At 43.8% G+C, this 25,963-nt stretch overlaps 1 protein-coding gene across 1 annotated transcript in view; it reads left to right on the top strand.

Moving 5' to 3' along the window:
- Positions 1-8,161, top strand: part of HUNK (hormonally up-regulated Neu-associated kinase) — a 111,736-nt gene extending 103,575 nt beyond the window's left edge. The window contains exons 10-11 of the mRNA XM_037832600.1: positions 1,872-2,052; positions 4,793-8,161. Coding sequence (XP_037688528.1) covers positions 1,872-2,052; positions 4,793-5,451 — 840 coding nt within the window. The 3' untranslated portion in view covers positions 5,452-8,161. The remainder of the gene's footprint in view (positions 1-1,871; positions 2,053-4,792) is intronic.
- The last annotated feature ends 17,802 nt before the right edge of the window (positions 8,162-25,963 follow it).

The following is a 25,963-nucleotide window of genomic DNA, read 5'->3' as shown; positions in this document are numbered from 1 at the left end:
GTGCTCACAGGTAGAACTGATGACTTTTGCATAAAAACAGAGTGAGCAGACAGGAGGTAATTCTGCCAAACTTCGCAGGAAAGGCACACGCTGAGCCTGAGGGGAATAGGGTGGGAAAGCCTGCTCTCCTTTTCTAAGAGAAGGAGTTTCATGGAACGGAAAGAGAGGGAAGCGTGAAGAAGTGTGATTGGCTGTGGCCTTAGCTGAGGTGACCCAGAGCACACAGCCTCCTTTGCAGCTCCCTGGTAACATGTCTCTAGAGCCCCAGGGATATGTGGTGTCCCCGGCCCTGCCTCAGCCACTGTGTCCTCTTCGCCACAGAAACCACTTGCCTGGCCCTGCCCCAAGTTTCAGGAAGGCAGTGTCAAGCTAAGGGCAAAGAACCCCAACTTCAGAGCTGTGAAAAGCTGAGTTTTCATTGGGCTCCTGAGTGAATGACATAACCACTCCAGGCTGTTTTCTTGTCCATAAAGGGGGATAGCCAAATTTGCCTCCTAATGTGGGGCTGGGCACTTCATGTGTCTCCAGTAAAGGCTAGAGGAGCTGTGCTGAGGAAGGAGTTTGCAAGGTCTTCACCTCTCCTTCCCACCTCACCACATCCGTTAAGGACAAGCCACCTCAGCTAAGGTTTAGGTGTCCCAGTCGCTATTGCCCCTTGTGGTGGCACTCAAGACTACATGGCATGTCCCAGTTCTTCCTGCTGTTCTTTCCCACTCAAAAACTGGACATAATGAACCCAAATTCATAAAGGCTTTGGAAATCCCCATTAGAAAGGACTGTAAATGTGCAAGAGGATGTTTCCTTAAGAAGCTTTTCAATAATGAAAAATAGATGAGCCTCTTGCATTGCAAATGTTCTTGAAAGTTGAAGGGAAAAATGTGAATATCTGTTTTCCTCACCCATGGTGAGGGCAGGGATGCGGTTGCCTCTGTTTAATAGTAAACATCAAACATGGTCTTTAGGGTCAGAAAAGAACTTCTTAGTGGCATCATCCTTCCCAGAAACTTGAACCCAATTAATTTTAATTCATTTTGGTTTCCACTGGCATTTTTCCTTTTTTACCTTTCAGAAACCACGGAATTTCCTCAAAATACCTGTCTTTATGCCAGAGGCTAAGGGAATTGAAGGTTTATAAAATAGTCAAACTCACTGCCATCAGAGGGATTATAATCTAGTTCAATAATGCAAGACTTACAGCAAAAAAAAAAAAAAAAAAAAAAAAATGGGGGGCTAAATATGTGCCAATTTTAAATACACAAATATTTTATTTTATTTTATTTAATACACAATTTTAAATACACAAATGCTCCCATGACTAGGAGATATATAAAGATCAGTAAAGTAAATCATCCAGGACGGTTCAAGATCATGGGAAATTGTTGTCTGTGTTGTATTGGACACCTCCTGGGCTCGATAGAACACAAAGAACTGAGATTAAGCTAGAAGCAGTTAACACCAAAAGTTGCCTTTGCAAAGTTACTACTGTGGGCAGAATCTTAGGGATTCTGTCTGTAACTGCAGACAGATTTCCGGAAGTCCAGATCTGCTTTGCCTTACAAGTTCGTTCAACTTGTTCCAGAATAATTGACCTCCTAGGGCTGATGTTGGCCTTGATGGAGAACATCTTGAAACAGTATGGTTCAAGGAAGCTGGGAACTAGCAAAGCCTGCTTATTGCCCTGGGGTGAGGGGACATGGGTTCCTCCCTGGAGCACTGCTAGGCCTTAGGGCTTCCATCATTCAACCCAAGTTATGAGAGTATAGTTTTGAAAAGCTGGAGTTTCTTTCATCTACTTGGATCACTTTTTAATAGGGAAAACACACTGTATGTTCTTGTGAGTCTAAGTAGGTGTGTTTTGTCTTGATTTGAAGGATAAAAAGCCCAAAGAACAAGAAAAAAGAGGGGATTTTCTTCATCGACCATTTTCTAAGAAGTTGGACAGGAACCTGCCTTCACACAAACCACCGTCTGCCTCTCTCATCACGCAGATCCAGAACACCAAAGCTCTGCTCAAGGAGCGCAAGGCTTCCAAGTCAAGCTTCCCTGACAAAGGTGTGTCAGCTTCAGGTTGTCTCCCAGACCACGCATGTTGAGCTGGGTGTCTGCCATGTAACTCTCGGGACGGCATTGTGGCCATTAGAAAAGAGATGATTCCTGTGCTCGGCGGGAAAGCAGAGCTCTCACACCTGTGACAACCTCAGAAAAATCCAGGGTCAGCCCTATGCAGGAAGGATTTGAGACAGGAGAGATTGGGTACACAGCATTGTGGGAGCAGAGATCGGGGTGCACAGTATCTCGGGAGCAGAGATTGGGTGCATGGCATCATGGGAGCAGAGATTGGGGTGCCCAGTATTGTGGGAGCTGAGGTTGGGGCACATGGCATTGTGATTGGGGTGCATGGCATCTCAGGAGCCAAGATTGGGGTGCACGGTACTGTGGGAGCAGAGATCAGGATGCACAGTATCATGGGAGCAGAGATCAGGGTGCATGGCATCATGGGAGCAGAAATTGGGGTGCATGGTATTGCAAGGGCTAAGATTGGGGTGGATGGTACTGCAGGAGCAAAGACTGGGTTGTACAGTATTGGGGGAGCAGAGATTGGGGTGTATGGCATCACAGGAGCAGAGATTGGGGTGTATGATATCACAGGAGCAGAGATCAGGATGCACAGTATTGCAAGAGCCAAGATTGGGATGGATAGTATTGCAGGAGCAGAGACTGGGCTGCACAGTATCCTGGGAGCAGAGATTAGGGTGTATGATATCACAGGAGCAGAGATTGGGGTGCACAGCATTGTAGGAACAGACATCATGGTGCAAGGCATTGGGGGAGTAGAGACTGGGGTGCAGGGCATTGGGGGAACCTTCACCAGTAAGGTGGACCCTGACAGGTACTGAAGCCTGGGCACAGAGGTCGGAGATAGGGTGCCCAAACCTGAGTTCAAATCACAGCTCTCCTGATTATTGTCAGGCCAAGTTCCTTACCCCTGAGGATCTTAATCGGTCCCTAATTGTCAGAAGTATTGGTGGACCAAATGAGATACATGGGTAGGTTCCTCCACCTGGCCCAGAATCCAGCACATCACAGATACCCGATCAATGTGAGTTTCCCAGCCCTGAGATGGGCATGGGAGGAGGTGGAGATGAGAGCTTACTGCGGGCTGCAGCACAGGATCCCACCCAGAGGCTGAGGGGAGGAGGGAGGTGCATCTGGGAGGGGCCGGTTCCCATGGGTGCTGGGCGCATCCTGAAACGGAACGTGATGGGGAGCAGAGGCTCCCAAAAGGGGCTGTGAGAGATCCTTGAGTTCAGTGCTCTTGTTTTAAATATGAAGGAACTTGGGAGTCTGAGAAGAGGTCTGGTTGTCTAAGATCAACCAGTGGCCCAGGGGAAAAAGGAAAAATCAGGGATATAGAGGAGCACTGGCTTTATCGGAAGTTGTTCCCGTCCTCACTGAGAAATGAACAGTTTCATTCGATTTACCCTGCTTTTTAGATTTCAGAACAGCAGAAGGTCCAATGGAGGACTCTGCTTGTCCCTCCTTCCTGGGCTCTCCTCTTTGAGTTATGACCGGCAGCCAATAGTTAGGTCGGTGCTGCATAATTTGGGGTGACTTTGCCACCCCGGAGATGTAGTCTGTTCCTGGGAACCTCCTGGGCCGGCTGTAATTGAGTTTGTCTCTTTGAGTTCCTCCTTCATTCTGGGATTTGAGAGCACATTGGTTTAGAAGCGCCTCAGATTCCAAGAGCTAACTCCAAGCACTTAACTGCAGCAGGTACCATCTCAAAGCTCCTGAATCAACCCCATGAGACAGGTATCATCATCACCCCCATTTCTAGAGATGAGGAAATAGACATGAAATGTTGTCCAGAGTCAGAGAGCTGGTATCCAGATTTCCACCCAGGCAGCTTGGTTCTAGAATGTTCTCTCCAGACCGATCTACCCACTGGCTCACGATAAGGATAGGATGAAAAGGAGCCAGCAAAACGGGCTGCAGGGTGGTGGTCGAGACAAGGAGGATTCCCAGTGCCCATGGCTGCTCCTGAAAATCCACCCCCACCCCCCACCCCAATAGGCAGCAGATTGTTCCCGCAACAGGGCTGCGAAAGGGAACTGTAAAATGTCACGGTAGAAAAAAGATGCCAAATGGAGCTTGTTCCACATGAGCTTGCTTTATTTCCCTCAGCTCCAAATTTGTGGGGGCTTCCCCCTTCTTTCCTGGCACAGTTTGCCAACCTGGATTCCGGCCTGTGCCAACTTGAAATAGAAACCGCGGAGATTGGCTCGTTGCCTTACATATCTAGATGAAGAATGTCCCACCCCTGTTCAGAATCCAGTGAGGCTCTGGTAAGATCAGAAGTCATGAGGGAAAAGCTCTTTCCAGTGTCAGGTATCTGAGGACCAAATTTGCAGGGACTCTGTAGGTCGGCCGTGGCATGCTTTGTGGGGTTGTGCTGACACTCTGTCAAGTGCAGGTACTTTTTTTGTATTCAAAGGCTCTTTGGCAGAGTTCAGAGTTTTAAGCAATTCAAAAGGGAGTAGATGTTAAGCCGGCTCCATGAGGCAAATCAGAACCAAGGAGACCTCCTGCCACCAGCCTTCTGCCCCTCCATTCCAGAGAGGCTGTCTGGGTCTTTGGGGGCAGCACGTGCTGCTCCTGATCCTCTTTGGAGTAGCCAGGGTCATTGGCTTCCTGGTTCCAGTGACCTCCACTGGGTAACGCAGGAGATCGGGGTCGTACACACTGTTTATGGAGGTGCTTACCTGCTTTCATTTGCTTTCCTGGTGTGCAGATTCCTTCGGCTGCCGCAATATTTTCCGTAAAACCTCCGACTCCAATTGTGTGGCTTCTTCTTCCATGGAGTTTATTCCCGTCCCACCCCCCAGGACCCCCAGGATTGGGAAGAAACAGGAGCCCCACCAACAAGGGCTGGGAAGCTCCGGCATCCCCCCCAAGGAGGAACCCCTCATGCTGGATATGGTGCGTTCTTTCGAGTCTGTCGACCGCGATGACCAAACGGATGTGCTGTCCCCGTCTCACCACTATAGGATTCTAAACTCGCCCGTGAACTCTGCTCGCCGGGATTCTGGCGAGAGGACACTTTCCCCAGCTCTGCTGTCCGGAAGCTCGTCACCTGTCCAGACGCCCCCGCATCTCACTCTGGTCTCCTTCGCTCATGAAGAAAAGAATAGCCCCCCAAAGGAGGAGGGTGTGTGCTCCCTGCCTCCAGTTCCCGGCAGCGGCACCACGCAGCCTTTGGGGAGCCCAAACTGTGTGAAGAGCCGAGGCAGGTTCCCCATGATGGGCATCGGGCAGATGTTGAGGAAGCGGCATCAGAGTCTGCAGCCCTCTGGGGACAGGCCTCTGGAAGCCAGCATGACCCCGCCGCAGCCCACAGCCCCCGTGAGCCTCTCCTTCAACATGGCGGAGGGGGTCAAAGGCCAGTGTTAACCTGGGCCAGCGGGTTTCTGGGTAATCTCAGGAAAGCACTGGACCAGAGCTCCAGACATCTGTCAGGAGCTGACGATTCAGAGACCTCCACGGAGCATCATCTCCTCATGTATCCCTGCCTTGCAGTTTGTCTGCCCCAACTTTGGAACAGCTGAAGTCCACAGCCCCGAGGCCTGCTTGGCCCAACCTCACCTCTGAACCCCCTGGAGATGCTGGGAATCATGAGGAAAATTGGTATTGGTGCAGCCAGTTTCCATCATTCAGTTCCTCCTTCCTGCCATGCACTGCCCAACCCCTCATCTCCCTCAGCTGGACTTGAAGGAGCAAACCGTGCATCAGAATTCCAGGCCACCCAGATTGCATGGCCGGTTTGGAGATGTTGCCTCACTTTGTGCCTCTCCGTGGATTGTCCGGTTGGCAGCAGCTGCCACAGTTATGTCAGAACTGATAGCTCCCCCGAAAATGGCTAATCCACTTGCTTCCCTGCATTTCCTCTACTTCCCTTCCTTTCGGAGCAGTGAACGTCCTGGCAGGGCTGGCAGGAGCTGGCGTGCTGGGACTCTACACCCTGCAAGAGATGGGGAGGATCCCTCACCCTCAGCCACCAGCACTGCCTCCCACCGAGCAGGAAAGACAGCTGGACAAGGACTGAACCCAAGATGGGAATTCCCAATGAAAGAGGACAGTTTGTGTTTGGTTGGTTGGTTGGTTTTGGTTGAAACATGCTCATGGCTGAATTATCTTCTTCAAAGAAATTTTTCTTCTTAATGAACATGATTTCATTAAGTCACCTGAACATAATTTTTGAAAAGCTCGATGGAGAGACAAGAAGTGATTCCACCAAACTCATGTTTTCACAAGAGGATATGGTGCAAGGAACCGGAAATCTCACCCAGGTGTTGTTTTCAGCAGCTGTTGGATCATGGCAGCTTGCAGATGGGACACAATCACAACCAGCCCTGTGATCGTCCCTTGTTGTATCGACATAACCCAGATCCTTCCAGAAGGCACAGAACCTAGTGACACTTGGTTTTTTAGAAAGAGAGAAAGGGATGGTTAAAGTGGGATTTGAATGGCAGGAAGGCAGCATTTCTTCTGTGCGGTGCAGTTTCCAAGCTGCCAAGGAAAAATAAGTGCAGCTTAGAGCTTAGCCAGACAGCTTAGCCTGTCCGGTGGGGATCCTGCTCAAAACAACGTGCAGATTCTTCTTTGACGCAAATGGTGTTCCTCAGTGGGATTTTAGTCCACATTCTGTTTTCGCATCTTTTCCCAAGGATCGAACCAAAGATGTGTCTCCAGTTTTGTGTCTGTGCGTCCCTGTGTGTGTTGTCTGACCTTGTCCAGCTGGAGCCCGACGGAGGCACCATCTCCACGTGTGGTCCAGGCCCGTTGGTCATCAGCAGAATTAGGAAAAGGGGAAGAAATAGCAGAGGCTGGATGTTGGTTGGTTCAGGAGACAGGTTCCAAAATGGCCTGGAGTCTTCAACTTTTGACCAGTGCAGATGTGACTGGAAACCATGGCCGTGGCCACACTGGGAAAGTGTTCTCAGCTCATTGATTCCAAAATGTGCCAAGGCCCCTGAGAATTGCATCACTGGCCTTGTTTCCACTGGCAGCCAGCCCTTGCCAGACTGCTGTGAAGTGGTTCCTCGTAATTTCCTCATTTACCCGGTGGTGACCTCCTCGGACCCTGCAGCTCTTACTGAGCGAGGAGAGAACGGATATTTGGCTGACCCCACAGAAGCTGCTGCAGTGCCCCAGTCTTGATTGATGGGTGGGTGAGACCTGGATCCTCGTCTTCCCTGCTGGGGAGGTAGGGGGTCGCCCCAGCTTTAGGGCACGTTGGAAAGAGGACAATTCCCAGCTATTGGTGTTAATTCTTTTGTATGGCTTTGGACTGGGATCCAGAATTTTAAATTGAAAACAGAGATTTTTTAAGCAGGGAGAAGAAAAGAATCATCTACAACAGACCCTTCTCCCCATTTGACGTGCAGTGTTTGATTCTAGACGAGCAAAGGACCCTTTTTTTAAGACGGTTTCCATCTGCAACTGCCCTTCTCTGCAAGTTCGCAGTGTGCGTGCCTCTGTGTTGTGAACTTTTAGCCCTTTATACTTTTTTTCTTGTACGTTACTTTCCTTGAGGACACAAGCGTTGTCTCTGTGTCGCTGTTAGCTCCGGGAGAACATGTTTTTCGTTCCTCAAATGCTTCAAGAACAGCTACAGGCTGTTGTTCAACTAAGTGACCGCATCACAGCTGGTAACTTGAACTGTGAACTCAGGTTTATTCTGAACCCAGTGAGAAGTGAGGGGGTGTGAGGAAGGGGGAGAAACTGTATTTTTATGTGTGTGAGTCCCTGACAAATCTATGAAATCGAGTGAAAGTAGAAAAGTGAAATTCTTTAATATTTTATTATATTTATATTGAAAACTTGACTGTCCCTTTGGTAAGTACACAGCGTGTTGTCCACTTGACCCAGAACTGTTCCTTGTCAGTCCACTGTGCCTGTGATTTCAGTCAGCCTGGAGTTACCGACGGAAATGACGGACTTGTCATCGTGTGAAGGGTGGGAGGGAATCACTTTGAATTGTATCATGTCATTGGTGAAGAACTGTATTCTGTCACCATTATTAAATATATGTACTTTTATAATGACTGTGAAATACACTTTCCCCTCACTGTGACAGCATCATTTATTCGCTGATAAATCGTAAAACATCAAGTATGTTGCAAATGTCAAGTTCTTGGCCCAGGGACTGGCTGGATACAAATGGGAATTTTGGGGGTGTTTGTTGCCCTTTTTGCTCCAGCATCTCTAATTCAGTGCACTTGCAACAAGTAGGTCTACAAAAAGTGTATCTAACTGACATACTGCAAATGGCAGTTCAAGCCAAGCCTGCATTTTTCTTTTTTGGTAGTGTCAGGATGGTCCGTAGAGATTCAGAAGATGGTACATGAAGATTGGCATCTATGATACCAGTAGATCTAAATCTAGATTTTTGTCCTTGTTTTAGGCCTTGGTAGGGGGTGGGGGAAGATAGGTGATGGCTGGCATGAGGGAAAGTGTCAATTGATTGGTTGGATTGTTTGGGATTCATTCCTAATGGTTACCAAAAAGTTTTTCACCTACACCGCCTTGCTTAAACCTTTGCGCCCGTCTCCACCCCCCACCCCTCACCCCATGCAATAAGCGAATGAAGGCTTAGAAGATGGTTGGTATGGCTAGAAAGTGGAGAGGCTTGCTGTTTCCACAACATGTTCTCTCAGACGTCTAGTTGAGTATCAAGTTTTGATGATGATGTTTTCTTTTAGGAACTGTAATACTTTAGAACAGGAAGGGACTGAGATTATCTGGTTCAACCCCAGTCTTTTTGAAGACAAGAAAACCAGGGCCCAGAATGCTTCAAGGACTCCTCAGAGTTCCCGAGTGAGCTGGTCCCAGAGCCAGTCTGGGGTGCAGGGCTCTTCCTTCTAGAACACAGAGAAATCAGAGAATGTGGCTGCCATAGCCAGAGAGGAAAGTCAATGGCAGATAAGCTGTCGTTAAAACAGGTATTTTTGAGGTTTCTACAAGGCCTTTGCATTTTTTGAAAAAATTTTTTATGTTGGTAACATCCATATATGTAACATAAAATTTCCCTTTAACTGTGCAATGCAGTGGTATTACACTCACAGTGTTGTGCTACCATCACCACCATCCATTACCAAAACTTTGTCATCTCCCCAAACAGAAACTCTCTACCCACAAGTCAATAATTCCTCATTCGCCTTCCCACTGACCCCTGGTAACCTCTAATCTGCTTTCTGTTTCTTTGCATTTTTAAGTCTTTCTCAAAATTGCTTTATATCAATCGTAGCCCTTTATGATTTTTTTCCCCAGGATTATTAGCTCAAGTTTTAAGATTTTCAGGGTGTTTTGTCACGATGCTGTTTCACTGAATTCTCACAGCAACTCTGGAGGAGCAGAGAGGGAAACAGAGGCCTTGGGGGCTTAAGTGATGTCCTCAGGTTAAGTGACCAGCTAGTGGCAGAACCAGGTGTAGCAGCTTCTGAGATTCTGAGCCTTGTGAACTTCTACCATCCAACATCAAATCTTGAAGCTGGAGAAAATGGCTTTTGGGACTTGATCTTTCTTAATTGATCTCTCAATTACACAGAAACCCTGGATGTCCTTGTTATCTGCGTTAGCTATTTAAAGGCTATTTGGCTTTACTAGATTAAATCAATAAAATATATTCTGTATAGCTCTGTATCCAAGTGAGACAAATTCTGAAAGAATGCAAGACTGATTTGTTTGTCTGGGGAGGGGTGTGTTATCCGGAATTCTCTTGGTTATTGTATTTGGTTTCTTTGTAGGAGCCTCCATGTGCTACGGGCACAGTAAGAATAATTCAGAGCAGTACTGGGAGCTGGTTCAATTTAATGTCATCACTTTTCAATGAAAGGCACGTATTTCCTGAGCAGTAAATGAGTGTATTATTTCTGGCAGCTGTTTTGTCAAGGGAGCTTTTCAGACATCTGGTTCCAAAGACAAATGGGGAATATATTTGTCCTTTTTTTTTTTTTTTTTTCCTGTGGACATGTTTTCATTATATGCAATTATCTCTTAAGATTTGATATCCGTGGGTATCTAGGGACTAGGGGTCAGAGAATGGTGGGGATGAGGCTTGGAAAGAGAAGGTGAGGAGCAGTTCATTCCAGGCTTTGCAATCCCCTTCCACAGGTAACCACGTCGAGTTAGTTGTGCAGATAACGATGCATTTTTAGGAACCACATCTGGGAGTGCAGAATAGCTTGATTTGGAGCATATTTGGGGATCAGTTGGAGATGAGTGGTTTAAAACTTAATGACAGGGAGGATTGTGGGAAGATGGCAGAGTAGGGAGCTCCAGGCATCAGTCCCTCCATTGCAACAAATATCAAACTGGCAGGATCTGTCTGAATCAACAGAACTCTGGAGTCCATTAGAACACTGTGCAGCTGGAAAATAGTGGTAAATACCACTGAATTGCACTCTCCATGTGGGGGCAACGGTCACCCATCCCCACCCTCACAGCTGGCAGCAGTATGGTACTGGTGCAGCTTGCTGGTGCTAGTGTGGGACATAAAGACTCAGTTCCCCAAGTTCCACCTGTTTGTAATCCAAGCACAGGTCACTGCTTTTAACTGGCTACTTAGATTGCCAAGGGCCTGACTCTGAGGGAGGTCATTGTGCCAACCCACCCGAGCAGAGGCTGTGGAGAAGACTTAAAGACTGGGCTTCCTCAGAAATGTAGAGGACAGTTGAAGGGCTGCATTTGCTGGGCAAGTGCTAGACAAGAAAGCATAGCTTTAGGGAGCCTTGGAAGAAGTTCCTGGTTTCCTTCCTGGCCTTTCCTTCAGCCCCATTCCCAGGGCAATTTGGAACCAACTAGTGCTCCCTTTTTGGGTTCCTGGACTCGTTTCTGCTGGGAAAGACTGACTTGGGAATCTCCTCTCCATCCTGCCCCCTTCCCAGAATTTGCCCTCCAGGCAAAAGCATCTTGAGACAGCCAAGGCAGAGTAGCAACCAATTGAGTCAGGTGGCTTAGATTGAAGGCTTACCTGCTTTGAGTCCTGTAGAGGAACATTCAGGAAAGGGAGGTCTGTCTCCTGGCAAGTAGAGGGGGCATTCAAACTCCTATAAACAGAGCTCCTAACGCCACTAGCAAGCACAAACCCAGGACAAGACACAGGCCCAGCAAAGACAAGGGAAGACCCTGCACTTTGCATTCACCTTGGGCTGACCTTCTCGATAGGAGGGATGAACCCAGAAGAAGAGCACCAGCCCATGCAACGCTAATCTGCAAAGACTGTGAAAGGTGTTTATTGCTTAGGATTGCTTAGGTTTGCTTGGTTTTGTTAGCTCCTGGCTCTAAAGAAATTCTTTGTCATATTACTAGCTGGATACAAATTAAAGAAACGGACATCTCAGGGAGTAAATTCCAGAGATAACATTTTAAAATAATATAATGTACAGAATGTAGCAAAAGATTCCAAGACAAACATGAAATGAGGGCTCATCCAAAGGAAGATGGTAAAAATCCAGAAAACATCAATGAAGAAGACCAGACTGTGGACAAACAGGACAAAGACTTTAAAAAATGATCTTCAGTATGCTCAAGGAGTTGAAGGAAAATACAGAGAAAAAACTAAAGGATCTCAGGAAAACTTGAAATGAAAAATGTGAGAATTGCAGTGAAAAGTGTTCCGGTTTGCTGATACTGCCGTTTTGCAAAACACCTTTATAAAAGAGGTTTATTTGATTACAAAGTTATAATCTTAAGGCCATAAAGTGTCTAAGGTAAGGCATTAGCAATAGGGTACCTTCACTGGAGAAAGGCCATTGGAATCTGAAAAGCCTCTGTTAGCTGGGAAGGCACGTGGCTGGCAACTGCTGATCTTGGGTTGTGTTCCATCTCCTCCTTTAGCTCCTGGGCATTCTTCAAAATGTTGCTCTTGGGGTGTTCATCCTCTCTTAGTTTCTCCAGAGCAAAAATCTGCTTTCAGAGGCTGTCTCCAAAATGTCTCTGTAAGCTGCAGCTCCGAGGTCCTTCTATTTGTGAGCCCCTTTATAAGACTCCAGCAAACTAGTCAAAGCCCACGCTGAATGGGCGGGGCCACACCTCCATGGAAACAATCAATCAGAGGTCACACCCTAACCAAAGGTGTCACTCACAGGTGGGGGGGGTGTCACATCTCCATGGAAACAGCCTAATCCCAATATCCCATGAAACTGGATTAAAAGATCATGGCTTTTTCTTGGGGAACATGGCAAAAAGAGAAATTTTTAGAAGTTACCAAATGGAACAACTAGAGTTGAAGATCACAATAACCAGAATGAGAAATTCCCAGGAGGTTATCAACAGCATATTGGAGACAGCAAAAGAAAGAATCAACAAACTTGAAGGAAAGGCAATTGAAATGAATCAGGTAGGGGGCCAGAAAGAAAAAAGAATTATAAATAGCAAAAATAGCCCAAAAGACTTGTGGTACACCATCAAGTGTACCAACATATGCGTTATGGCAGTTCCAGAAGGAGAAAAGAGAAAGGGCAAAAGGAATATTCAAAGAAATAACGGCAGAAAACTTCCCAAACTTGGCAAAAGACTTGAATATGCACATCCAAGAAGCTCAAAGAACAGTAAACATGATAAACTTGAAAAAACATGCCCCATCACATGTTAATCAAACTGTTTAAATGCAAATAATGAGGAGAGAGTTCTGAAAGGTGCAAGAGAAAAATAACATTCTGTGGAAGAGAGTACTAATTAGATTAAGTGCTGATTTCTCATCAGAAGCCACAAAGGCAAGAAGGTGGTGGGTTGAAATAATTATGAAGTGCTGAAAGACAAGAATTGCCAACCAAGAGCTTTATATGCGGTGAGACTTTCTTTCAAAAGTGAAGGAGAGATCAAGACATTCACGGATAAACAAAAGCAGACACAGTTCATCACCACTTGACCTGCCCTCCAAGCAGTGCTAAAGGAAGTTCTTCAGACTGGAAGGAGAGAACACTAGGCTGTGGTTCAAAATGGCATAAAGAAAAAGACCTCTGGTAAAGGTAAATATATGGGTAATAATAAATGCCAGTATTATTGTATTGTATTTTTTGGCATGTAACTCCACTTCTTACTTCTTACAGGTGCTAAATGTAAATGCATAAAAACCAATGATAAATCTATAGTTTTGTACATACAATGTACAAAGATATAATTTATGACAAGAACAAAAAAAGGTAAGGGGGTTGGAAGGGTATAGGAACATGTATGCATATGCTATTGAAGTCAAGTTGGTATTTAATAAAATATGGTTGTTACATATTTAGGATGTTAAATTATGACCACACACACACACACAAAATAGATGAAAAATATATCCAGAAGAAATGAGAAGGATCTCAATATGGCACAATTAAAAAAAATCATGTAAATATGAAAGTATGCATTAATGGAAGAATTTGGGACAAAAAAAGCATAAGACTTATAAAAGCTAAATAGCAAAATTGCAGAATAAAGTCCTGCATTATCAGTAGTGACTTTAAATGTAAATGAACTAAACTTTCCAGTCAAAGGCAGAGACTAACAGAATAGATAAAAATGCATGACCCAACTATATACTGTTCACAAGAGACTCACCTTAAATTCAAACACATACATAGTTTGAAAGTAAAAGGACGGAAAAAATATATACCATACAAGTAGTAAACAAAAGAGAGCTGGGGTAGCTACACTAATATCAGATAAAATAGACTTTAAGTAAAAAACTGTTATGAGAGACAGAGGTCATTATATACTGATAAAGGGGTCAATTCAACAAGAAGACATAACAATTATAAGTGTATATGCACCTAATAACAGAGCCCCCAAATATCTGAAGCATATTGACAAATTTGAAGAGAGATATAGACGGTTCTGCCTTAATAGTATAGGAGAGTTTTGTACATCACTTTCAATAATGGATAGAAAATTGAGGCAGAAAATCAATAAGGAAATACAAGACTTGAATGATACTCTAAAACAACTAGACTTAGCAGACATATATAGTATGCTTTATCCAACAGTAACAGAATACACATTCTTCTCTAGAGCACATGAGTCGTTCTCTGGGAGAGACCATATCTTAGGTCACAAACCAAGTCTCAGAAACTTGAAATCATACAGTATATCTTTTCTGACCACAATAGAATGAAGCTAGAAATCAATACCAGAGGGAGAAATGGAAAAGCCACAAATATGTGGAGTTTAAACAATGTACTCTTAACCAATGGGTTAAACACAAAATCCCAAGGGAAATTAGGAAATGTCTTAAGGCAAAGGAAAATTCACAGGGGAATTTTGCCAAACATTCCAAGAAGAATTAATACCAATCCTGCTCAAACTCTTCCAAAAAATTGAAGAGGAGGGAACATTCCCTAATTCATTGTATGAGGCCTAATTGCCTTCCTACCAAAATCAGACAAAGATACTACAAGAAAAGTAAATTACATACCAATATCTCTTAGGAAAATTGCCAAAATCCTCACAAACTGAATCCAACAGCACATTAAAAGAATTATTCACCATGATCAAGTGGGATTTAATCCAGGTATGCAAGGGTGGTGTAACATAAGAAAATCAATTAATGTAATACATCACATTAACATAGTGAAAAGGTAAAAACTACATGATCATCCCAATTGATGCAGGAAAAACATTTGACAAAATCTAGCACCATTCTTCTTAAGAACACTTACAAAACTAGGAATAGAAGGAAATTTCCTCAATACAATAAAGGGCTTTTATGAAAAACCCATAGCTAGCATCATACTTAATGATAAAAGACTGAAAGCTTTTCCTCTAAAGGTCAGGAACAAGAGAAGGATGCCCACTGTCACCACTGTTATTCAACACTCTACTGGAAGTTCTAGACAGATCAATTAAGCAAGAAAAAGAAATAAAAGGCATCCAAATTGGAAAGGAAGAAGTAGCACTTCCACTGTTTGAAGATAACATCTTATTTACTAAAAATCCTGAAAAATCCATCTCAAAGCACTTAGAGCTAACAAATGAATTCAACAAAATGATGGGGTATAAGATTAATACCTGAAACCAGTAGTGTTTCTGTACATTAGTAATGAGCAGTCAGAAGAAGAAATCAAAATAAAAATTCCATTCACGATAGCAACTGTAATATCAAATATCTAGGAATAAATCTAACCAAGTACGTAAAGGACTTACACAGAAAACTACAAAACGTTGCTAATAGAAATCAAAGAAGACCAAAATAAATGGAAGAATACTTCATGTGCATGGATTGGAAGACTAAGTATTATGATGTCATTTCTACCTGAAGAGATTTACAGATTCAACACAACTGCAACCAAAATTCCAACCGCTTTCTTTGCAGAAATGGAAATGCCAATCTTAAAACTTATTGCAAAGCTACAGTAATCAAAACAGTATGGTACTACCACAAGGACAGACATATAGACCAATGGATTGAATGCAGTGTTCAGAAATCAATCCGCACATTTATGGCCAACTGATTTTTGACAAGAGGATGGGAAAGAATAGTCTCTTCAACAAATGTTGCTTGGTAAAGTGGATCTCCATATGCTAAAGAATGAATGTGGATTCCTACCTCACATCATATACAGAAACAACTCAAAATGGATCCAAGACCTAAATATAAGAAGCAGACTCTTGCTCTGGAGAAGCTAAGAGAGGACAAACACCCCAAGAGCAACTGAGAGTGACACAGTTGGAGAGGAGCTGCGGCCTAGAGAGGAACATCCTGGGAGAAAGCCATTTTGAAACCAGAACTTCGGAGCAGACGCCAGCCACATGCCTTCCCAGCTAACAGAGATTTTCCGGAGCCATTGACCATCCTCCAGTGAAGGTACCCAATTGCTGATGTGTTACCTTGGGCACTTTATGGCCTTAAGACTGTAACTGTTAACCAAATAAACCCCCTTTTATAAAAGCCAATCCATCTCTGGTGTTTTGCATTCCGGCAGCGTTAGCAAACTAGAACAGATTTTGGTACCGGAGAAGTGGGGTGCTGGTGCTGCTGTGTTTGCAAATATCAAACATGTTGGAATGGCTTTTTAAATGGATAAGGGGAAGATTCTGGAAGAACTATGAGGCGCTTGATAGAAAAGGCCTAAACTGCTTTGAAGAGACTGTTTGTGGAAATATGTACTCTAAAGATACTTCTGACGAGGCCTTGAACAGAAATGATGAATGTGTTGTTGCAAACTGGAAGAAAGGCGATCCTTGTTTTAAAAGCGGCAGAGAATTTGGCAAAATTGAGTACTGGTGTCAGATGGAAGCAAGAATTTGAAAGCAACAACCTGGAATATTTAGCTGATGAGATCTCCAAGCAAAATATAAAAGAAGTAGCCTGGCTTCTCCTTGCAGCTTATAGTAAAATGCAACAGGACAGAGATGAACTTAGAACTGAACTCTTGGATTCAAAGAAACCAGAAACTGATGGTTTGGAAAATTCCAGGCTTCCAGGGGGTGGATCTCCAGAAGCTGCAGCCCAACATGAGGATTTAACCATACAGGGAACCCAGCTGCTATTTCAGTACAAACCAAGATTGGAGATGGAGTTATCCAGAAAGGATTTGTGGAAAGTCCTATTGTCTGACGGCTTTGACCCATGTGTGCTTCATGCAAAGCCAACAGAATTTTTGCAAGCTCTTTACAGACAGAGCCACTGCCAGTCGGGACTGGAGGAGACAGACAAGGAATAAATTGAAGGAAAAATTTCTTCAAAGACAAAGCCATGGAGGTTGAGGTCTGGAGTCAAGAGGTCTCGGGCTGGGAGGGTGGAGCAGCCCACGTGCATGGAAAGGGTGAGTTTGCCCTGGAGGTCGAGGGCGGGCCTTCTGCCTCAATGCTCAGGAAGCGTTCTGCCACCCCAAGCCCCAGAGGGTGGAGCACATTCCCAGGGAATTGGGGAGAGCCTGGCTGCCACCACACTGTTCTGAAGGGGTTGAGCGTGTGCCCCGGGGATGGAAGGGAATCCGGGTGCTGCCCGATGTTTGAGGAGGGTGGGGCCGAGAAGGTGGTCTCCCCAGTGTGTGGATATGTTGGAGCAGTCACCCCAGTGTTTGGAGAGGAAAGGGCTGCCACAAAGGCCTTAGGACGGGTTAGACTCCCGCTCTCTCAAGCCCCAAGGGTGCAACATCGTTCTGTAAATGAGTCTCGGTCTTTGAAATCTAATAGAGTTTGAAATCTAATAAAATCCTGTGGGTTTTAGGAACTGTTTTGGTCCTGTTAACCCTGTTTTCCTTACTGTTTCTCCTTATAGCAATGGGAATATTTATCCTATGAATGTCCCTCCTTTGTGTATTGGAAGCACGTAACTTGTTCTAAGTTCACAGATCCACAGCTAGAGGGGAATTATGCCTTAGGACTGACCACACCTATAATTGATTTTGATAGAATTTTGTACTTAACTATTGTTAGTCAAATGATTTAAGTTTCTGTGATATTGTTGTGGGATGAATGTATTTTGTGTATGGAAAGATAATGTCATTTTGGGGTCCAGGGGGTGGAATATGCCAGTTTGAATATATTGTGTCCCCCAATGTAATCTTGTGTGGGCAGACGTTATCAGTGTTGATTAGATTGTAATTCTTTGAATGTTTCTTTGGAGATGCGCCCCACCCAGCTGTGGGTGATGACTCTGATTGGATAATTTCCATGGAGGTGTTGCTCCGCCATTCGGGGTGTGTCTAAGTTGAGTCACTGGAGCCATATAAATGAGCTGATGGACAGGGGGAACTCAGTGCAGCTGAGAGTGAACTTTTGAAGAGGAGCTACAGCCAAGAGGGACACTTGGAAGAACACACAGGAGCTGAGAAGAGGAGCTGCAGATGAGAGACAGTTTGAAGACAGCCTTTGAAAGCAGACTCTTGCTCCAGAGAAGCTAAGAGAGGACAAACACCCCAAGAGCAACTGAGAGTGACACTGTGGAGAGGAGCTGCAGCCTAGAGAGGAACATCCTGGGAGAAAGCCATTTTGAAACCAGAACTTTGGAGCAGACGCCAGCCACGTGCCTTCCCAGCTAACAGAGGTTTTCTGGACGCCATTGGCCATCCTCCAGTGAAGGTACCCGATTGCTGATGTGTTACCTTGGGCACTTTATGGCCTTAAGACTGTAACTGTGTAACCAAATAAACCCCCTTTTATAAAAGCCAATCCATCTCTGGTGTTTTGCATTCCGGCAGCGTTAGCAAACTCGAACAACCATATAATTCCTAGAAGAAATTGTAGGGAGTCATCTTCAGGACCTTGTGTTAGACAATGGTTTTGTAGACTTTATACCCAAAGCCCAAGCAACAACAAAAGAAAAAATAGATAAATGATCTCTTCATTATTAAAAACTTTTTTGCATCAGAGGACTTTATCATGAATGTTAAAATAACAACCTACACAATGGGAGAAAATACTTGGAAACCACATATCCAATAAGGGTTTAGTAGCCAGAACATAAAAAGAAACTACAACTCAACAACAAAAAGACAACCCAATTTTTAAGTGAGCGAAAGTGTTGAATTGACATTTCTTCAAATATATGCAAATGGCCAAAATGCATATGAAAGGATGCTTAACATCATTAGACATTCAGAAAATGCAAATCAAAACCACATTAGAATGGTTACTGTTAAAAAGACAGAAAATTACAAGTGTTGGAGAGGATGTGGAAAAACAGAAATGCTCATACATTGTTGGTGGGAATGTAAAGTGGTGCAGCTGCTGTGGAAGACAGTTTGACAGTTCCTCAGAAAGTTAAGTATGGAAATACAATATGACCTGGCAATCCCGCTACTAGGTATATTCCCCAAATAATAGAAAGCTGCTACTCAAATAGGTACTTGAACACCGACGTTCATATTGGCATTATTCACGATTGCCAAAAGATGGAAACAACCCAATTGCCATTAGCCAATGAATGGATAAACAATTGTGGTATATACACACAATGGAATATTATTCAGCCATGAAAAGGAATGAAGTTCATTCCTGATGCGTGACCACATGGATGAACCTTGAGGACATCAGGTTGAGTGAAATAAGCCAGACATTAAAGGGCAAATATCATATGATCATGCTATGTGAAATAATTAGAATAAGCAAACTCATAGAGTCAGGATCAAGAATATGGTGTGGGTTTGGGGAATAGAATAGATGTAGGGAATAGAGAGTTAATGCTTAAATTGCACAAAGTTTCTATTTGGGATTATGAAAAATTTTAGTAATGGATGGTGGTGGTGGTAGGCAACCTTGTGAATGTAATTAACGGCACTGCATTATATATTTGAATGTGGCTAAAAGGGGAAATTTTGGGTTGTATATGTTATTAGAATAAAATTTTAAAAAATCCATAAGACTTTACAACACAAACATTGAATCCTAAGTTAAACCATGAACTAAAGGTAATTGTACAATTGTAAAAATGTGCTTTCATCAATTTTAACAAATGTACCACACTCATGCAAGCTGTTAATAATAGGGTGGTTAATAATAGGGGAGCCCTGTATTTTATAAATGATTTTTCTGTAAACCCACAACTTCTCTAAAAAAAAAATCACGTAAGGTCAGCACATTGCAAAGAGGACAATGTCCAAGGAACTGCATTATTTACAGGTGAAAAAAAATAAATGGCTCCAAATTAAGGGTTGAGCTGGTTACACAATGTTTTCCCTATTGGCAAGATGGCCCATAAGCTGTTTTGAAAGAAAAGGCTTTGGCTCACATCCCGAACCCTTAGGAATGATGAAAAATAATCCTTTCTCAGCCTTGTTACCACAGCCACCTGGAAAATGGCAGATTGCAAACCTGTGTCAGGATCAAGGTTATGCAGTAAATTTGTGGCAGGTGTGAGATGAGAGTGGCTTCCCACGGCCCCTTCATTAGAGTTTGTCTCTCCTGTGCTAACTAGTGTTTTGGATAGATTAGGTTTTGTTATGATAATAAATTAAACCCTAAATCTCTGTGACTTGCTCAATAAAGGTTTATTTCTTATTCATGCAAATTTTACTGGGGCTCAGCTGACTCCAGGGAGCTGTGTTCCATGTGGTGACTCAGGGATTCAGGCTGCTCCACTTTATAGCTCCATCAGCTCAAACTGAAGCTACTGTAGCTGCCCCAGCAGAGGAAGGGAGAGCTGGAGAGTTTTTCAAATAGTCATATGACCCTGCTCATGAGCAGGAGGGCAGGGAAATGTGGGGGAACTTATGGAGATTCATAATTATGGATAACAATGTTTCTGCCACAATAGAGAAGGTACAGATGACTGCCATGAGGAGTCCCCTAAAATTGGACCTGCCTTACCCATTGTAACACAAAGATAGTCCCTCTTAGTGGCTAAGGGTTAATTGTTCTAAAATAAAGGGATAAAGACAGTTAAATATTAATATTTCTTTTAATTTAGAGGGGAAGGCAAAATAGCAATATTTATGTATGTCACAAATCTTACCAATTTTGTCCCATATGCTGAATTCCATTTGCCCTTTTCTTGCAATTGAATTACTCCCAGAAAGTTCTCTCTCTTTTTTTGGAGTAGAATTCTGCCTTTTCTAAGTGTCCTCTATGTGCTAAGCACTGTGTTGTATAATTTCAAGTATATTTCTTCATTTATTCCAGAGAGATGCAAGCTTTTTCTTGTAGAGGGCCAGATCATAAATATTTTGGGCTTTGTGGGTCACCATGCAGTCTGACCCATATTCTTTGCTTTTATTTTATTTTTTTACAATCCTATAAAAATATAAAAGCCATTCTTAACTGGTGGGCGTGTAAATACAGGCCATAGCAGAATTTGGCCTTCAGGCCGTGGTTTGTTGGCCCCACATTAATCCAGTGAAGCAATAACGTTTTCTGTATTTTACAGATAATTTTTAAGTAACTTGCCCAGTTCAGACAACCAGACTTCTGCATTCACATACCACAAATGCTCATTTTAGGAACTGAACGCCCAAGAAAAACAAAAGCTCCTTTGTGGTATCTGGGCCAATAGGCTCTCAGAGTTAGTTGATAATAGTAATGGACTGGATAAGAGTTTGGTGAAAGGTTTACCATAAGGGAATTTGGAGGTGGAGGGAGACCACTGGTTTTTCTCTTTGCCTTCCTGGATGGCTTCTGTAGGTTTCCAGCACTGGCTGCCATCCCAAGGCCTGACGATGTTTCAGGAGAGGCAGCAGCAGGGAGCCGTCCCAGCCAGGGGTCTGGCATTGCCTTTTCATCCCATTCTTAGATTTATCCCTGCCATCCTCTGTGCAGAACAAGTATGACCTCGTTCTCAAGCCGTATCCCGTTCCACTTGTGAATGGCCTCTCAAAAACGGGCTCTTGCTTGCTTAAATAGAGAGCGCTTACTCAATGTCTTAGGGCAAAGTCTGAATCCAGGGTAGATGCGAAGATGAATGGTGCCACGTAGACAAAGCGTTACTGTTAGAACCGAATGACGTGGTGTCACCCTGGGTTGGACACGCGTTCCCTCCACTGAAGGATGAATCGTGTCATCTGAGTCAGGCAGTTCCAAGGAGCTCATTCAGAGTCACTCCCACCCACGGCTGCTTCAATTACATGAAAGTGAGAACATGTTCGGAGCGTTCAGGCTCAAGTCAGAGAATCACAGGGAACTTGAAGGTCACCCAGGAGTTCAGTCTCCCAGGAGTTCAAGGCAGTCCACAAAGAGTGCCGACAAATATACGGATTCTTAGGATAAACATGATTCGTGGAGCATATTCTTTATACTCACTACTAATTTAAAACCTTTTTACTTAAAATTAACACGTGTTGTACGTGCAAATGCAAAAATCAGTGTGAATCTTGTGAGTCCAGCCATTGTCCTCCCTGCTTTGGGACATTTCAGAGAACAATTTTAAGAAGCAGAGGTTGGGTTATCTCCCTCATTTACAGATGATTGAATCATTTGCAGCCAGAATGGGGAAATGATGCGTCGAAGAATCCACAGCTCTAAAGTGACTTTATTGGGCAAGAAGAGGCAACTATCAGATAAGCTGGGACAGTTATCTAGCCTCCCTCCTCCCTCCACACAGCTGTTTATTAGGCCAGCATTCTGAGACCCAAACTCTTCTCTGGATCCTAAAAGTAAATACTGACTCTGAAATGCTGTGTTCTCACTTTCACGTCTTGTCTCCCCAAGCTCCCAGCTGTGTTGTGCACAGACCATCTGAAAATTAAATCCAGTTATAAAATGCATTTGAAAAAGAGAAATACATGGCTAAGCAAGTTGGCATTCATGCAACTCTGGCTCACCCTGGACACAAATCCCAGGTGTGGAAATAACAAAGAGAAACCAATGAGAACGATCAGAAGCTATTTATACAGAGCTTGCTGTCACAAGGGAGTCAACCAACATTTCTTGCATTTGTCAGAGACTGAAAGAGACAGGGAGGTGGGAAACCTAATGGTGAACAAAAGGGGAAAGCTTCAGGTGTGCTAATTGGAGGTTGTTGGTATGGGGAGGCTGGAGATGGGCTAATGACACATACTGTCATATGGAAGTGATTGGGGAGCACCTTTAGCTTTTTGTGTTTGGTTCTGAGTCAGAAGCAGGGGCAAAACTATGGAAGTTGGCAGTGATTGACCAAGTCCTAGTCATTTTGGGCTGATTGCTGCAGAAGTTGTTTGGCTTCCTGGGCTGGTTGCTGCAGAGGTTGAGGGTCAGAGTTCTGCTCTCATATGTGATCCAGCCAATTGTCTATTTGGATAGTCTCTCACTGGGGTGGGATGTCTTCTCTTTCCTGTTTCTCTGGTTAAGGGCCTTCAGCTGTCACCAGGGCCCAAAGTCTGGCAAGTCTGAACCTGACATGGGGCCTTGAGCATGATGGGGATTCAACACTGTGATGTCTTGGGGTTTCCAGAATAGAGGGTGTTAGGACGGAACCCTCCAGGTGGAAGTTTGGGGATGCTTAGAGATGGAGAGGAGAAGAACCATGTCTTAACTATATGGAGCAGGCCTGCCCCAAAGAAGAAGACACTGGTGCAAGGTTGATGCCCTGGTGACCTCCTGATGTAGACTTCCACAAGGGAACCAGGGAAAAAGACAACCAGGGTAGAGGGAGGGCTTAATTGTGGGACTCCTGTGCCTAGGGGTTTATGAAGCCTTTATATGACCTATGGTCACCCCAAAGTACACGCATCATAACACATGTTGGGTCGCAAAGCTGTATCCCCAGAACAGAATATTCTCTGGAGCTTCAGGCACGTTTATCAAACTCCAGAGAAGGTCCACATTAAATTCAGTAAGTTCAGAACAGGTGATCTCATTCCCCTGACCTGCTGCTCCCTCTTGCACGAAGGACAGCATAGACTACCTTGCCCCAGACCCTGGGCCTCATCCTGGACGGCACCTCCCCTCGCCACCCACATCCAGTCCACACACAGATCCTATCAGTTCTGCTTCCCATTTGCTTGTCACTAAGCTAAGAGTGCTCCAGAGATGAGGGGTTAGCAAGGGCCATTGGTGCAAACTCAAGACCGGAAGCAGGAAACCCATTCTCTTTCCATGCTTGCCATTTAGCAGGGTGCATGGGAAACGCATCCAATCAGGAACCATTTGCAAAATAGGGATGATAACGGGATAATTATCAGGATTAAGTAGTAAATATATGCAAGACACCTGGAGAAGCCAGGTACAAAGAGAGTGCCAGAGAAGTGTTGGCTGTTGTTGGTGACTGGGTGGTTTTGCTGTTGTATGGAATTAAAGGGCATGATCTGCACTAAAAAGCTACGGGAAAGTTGCTGCACTCTCTAGGGACAGCAGCTTCCTTATCGAAAAAAACAGAGTTCCACCCCTTCAGAGACTGAACACATGGTCTAGTGTTGCTACCATTTTTCAAAATGCTTCTTCAGGATTCTGGTTTGCTACTGTCTTTGGAATTCATCATGTTCCTTTTTTTAATAACCTTTTTATTTTCGAATCATTTTAGATTTGCAGATAAGTTGCAAAGATAGTACAGAGACTTCCATATAACCCTTACTGGTTTCCCCCGTTGGTAACATCTTATATCACCATGTACATTTGTCACATCTAACAGACAAGCACAGATACATTACTTTTAACCAAACTCCAGATTTTACTAAGACAACACCAGTTTTTCCATTGGTGTCCTCTTCCTGATCCAGGGTACTACACTGCGTTGAGTTGTCGTGTCTTCCCAGCCTCCTCTGGTCTATGACAATTTCTTGGTCCTTCCTTGTTTTTCATGACCTTGAGATCCTTGAGGAGTACTGGGCTAGCATCCTGTAGAATGCCCCCCTGTCTGGGTTTGTCTGTTGTCTTTCTCACGACTAGACTAGGGTTATAGGTTTCGGGAAAGAACTCCAGAGGGGTGAAGTGCCCTTCTCGTCACCCCCTTTCTGGGGGTGTGTGGTAGCTGCATGATATCACCAATGACATTAACCTTCATCAGTTGGTTAAGGTGGTCTTTGCCAGGTTTCTCCATTTCTCTATTCTGTTCTTTGGAAGTGTGTCACAAAGTCCAGTCCAGTCTCAAGATGGGAGAGGAGATTGAGCTCCACCTTCTGAGGAGGGGAAGAATTCAATATATTATTTGGAATTTTTCCATAAAGAAGATGCATCTCTTCCTCATTTATTTATTCAATCTTTTATGTCAGTGTGGACTCATGGATATTTCTTTTATACTTTATATTGTATTCCAATACCAAGTTATTTGTTTTGTTGCTCAGTGTTCTAGCTTTGGCCAGTGGACACTCAGGTTTGTCCCTTTGTCCCTTTGACGTGCCTCCTGCTCTTTGTTTTGTGAGCACTTCACTTTCCCAAGCTCCTACATGTTCCAGGTTTCTCTTGGTTTTCCCTCCCCCAGTCCTAGAACTGGCCATTTCTCCAAGGAGCCATGTTCTTTTGAATGCTATCGATAGTGGCAAATCCGTTTCCTTTGTGGGTGCATTTAAAAAATATTTTAACACCAAAAGTCATTTGGGATCATATCTGGTGAAATGAATGTTATTCAAGTGGTTTAAATAGCATCGTTCATCAAAAGTTCTGTGACAGAAGCATTATCATAGATGAGAAGTGAATCACGGCCAGAATTCTTTAAAGAAAAATATTTAACATTTCCCAATCATCCCATCATTTTAGTATTTATGAATTAAAAAACCTGATCAACTCTATGCTTTCCTGGTATGAATTGAGCATAAAGAATGTCACTGATGTTAAAAAAACAAATTAGTGCTGTCTTCACTTTTGATTTTGAAATGGGTATTTTCCCTAAGACTTTGAGATGTTGACTTTTTCCACCACAGACATTGACAGTTTGTTTCTGGGTTATAATAGAAACACCATGTTCTGTGATCAGTTACTATTTTTCTCAAAAACATATGTGCTTTTTGTATTTTTTCAAACCTCCCTTGAAAAATCGGAGCAAATGTCAAGACTTTTTAGTTTTAAGTTCACGATTCAAAATCTTTGGCACGTTTTCACAGAAATTTGCCTGGTGTTCGAGTTCTCTTCCATCTGAATGTAACACTTCAGCCATCATGCTTGCAACTAATTGTCCAACACATTGACCTTTTCACGATTTTCATTGTTCTCCTGAGAGACAAGGCAACTCCTTAGGGTGCCATCACTGAATCATTTCCTTCTTTTCTTAAACATTCCATGGCAATCAAAAACTCTTTTCTTTGCCATTCATTCTTGACTTTTTCTCCAAATGCTTCTTTTAATATGTCACATGTCTTGCTTGCCCATTGTTTTACTTTATACCAAAGTGGAGACTCTTTGTTCTTAAAACTGCTGTCATTTTTACTTGGGCATGAAGCAACATGCACTTCTTTTACCCTCTGGCACAGGCCTGCGTGCTTGGCATGGAGAACCCTGCTGTCACCAGACAAAGACAGGTTGCAGCAAGTCCCTGTTAAGATCAGTCTTTGTCTTCCCCAAGGCTCACAAGCTGCCCCTTTGGGTTCACAGAAATCCACTTTGGTGGAAGAAAAAATATTCACAGTGCAAAAAG

This window comes from Choloepus didactylus, chromosome 1 (assembly GCF_015220235.1).
Source record: "Choloepus didactylus isolate mChoDid1 chromosome 1, mChoDid1.pri, whole genome shotgun sequence".
NCBI lineage: Eukaryota > Metazoa > Chordata > Mammalia > Pilosa > Megalonychidae > Choloepus > Choloepus didactylus.
Note: the sequence above shows the minus strand (reverse complement) of the source record. Positions and strands in the feature narration are given on the sequence as shown.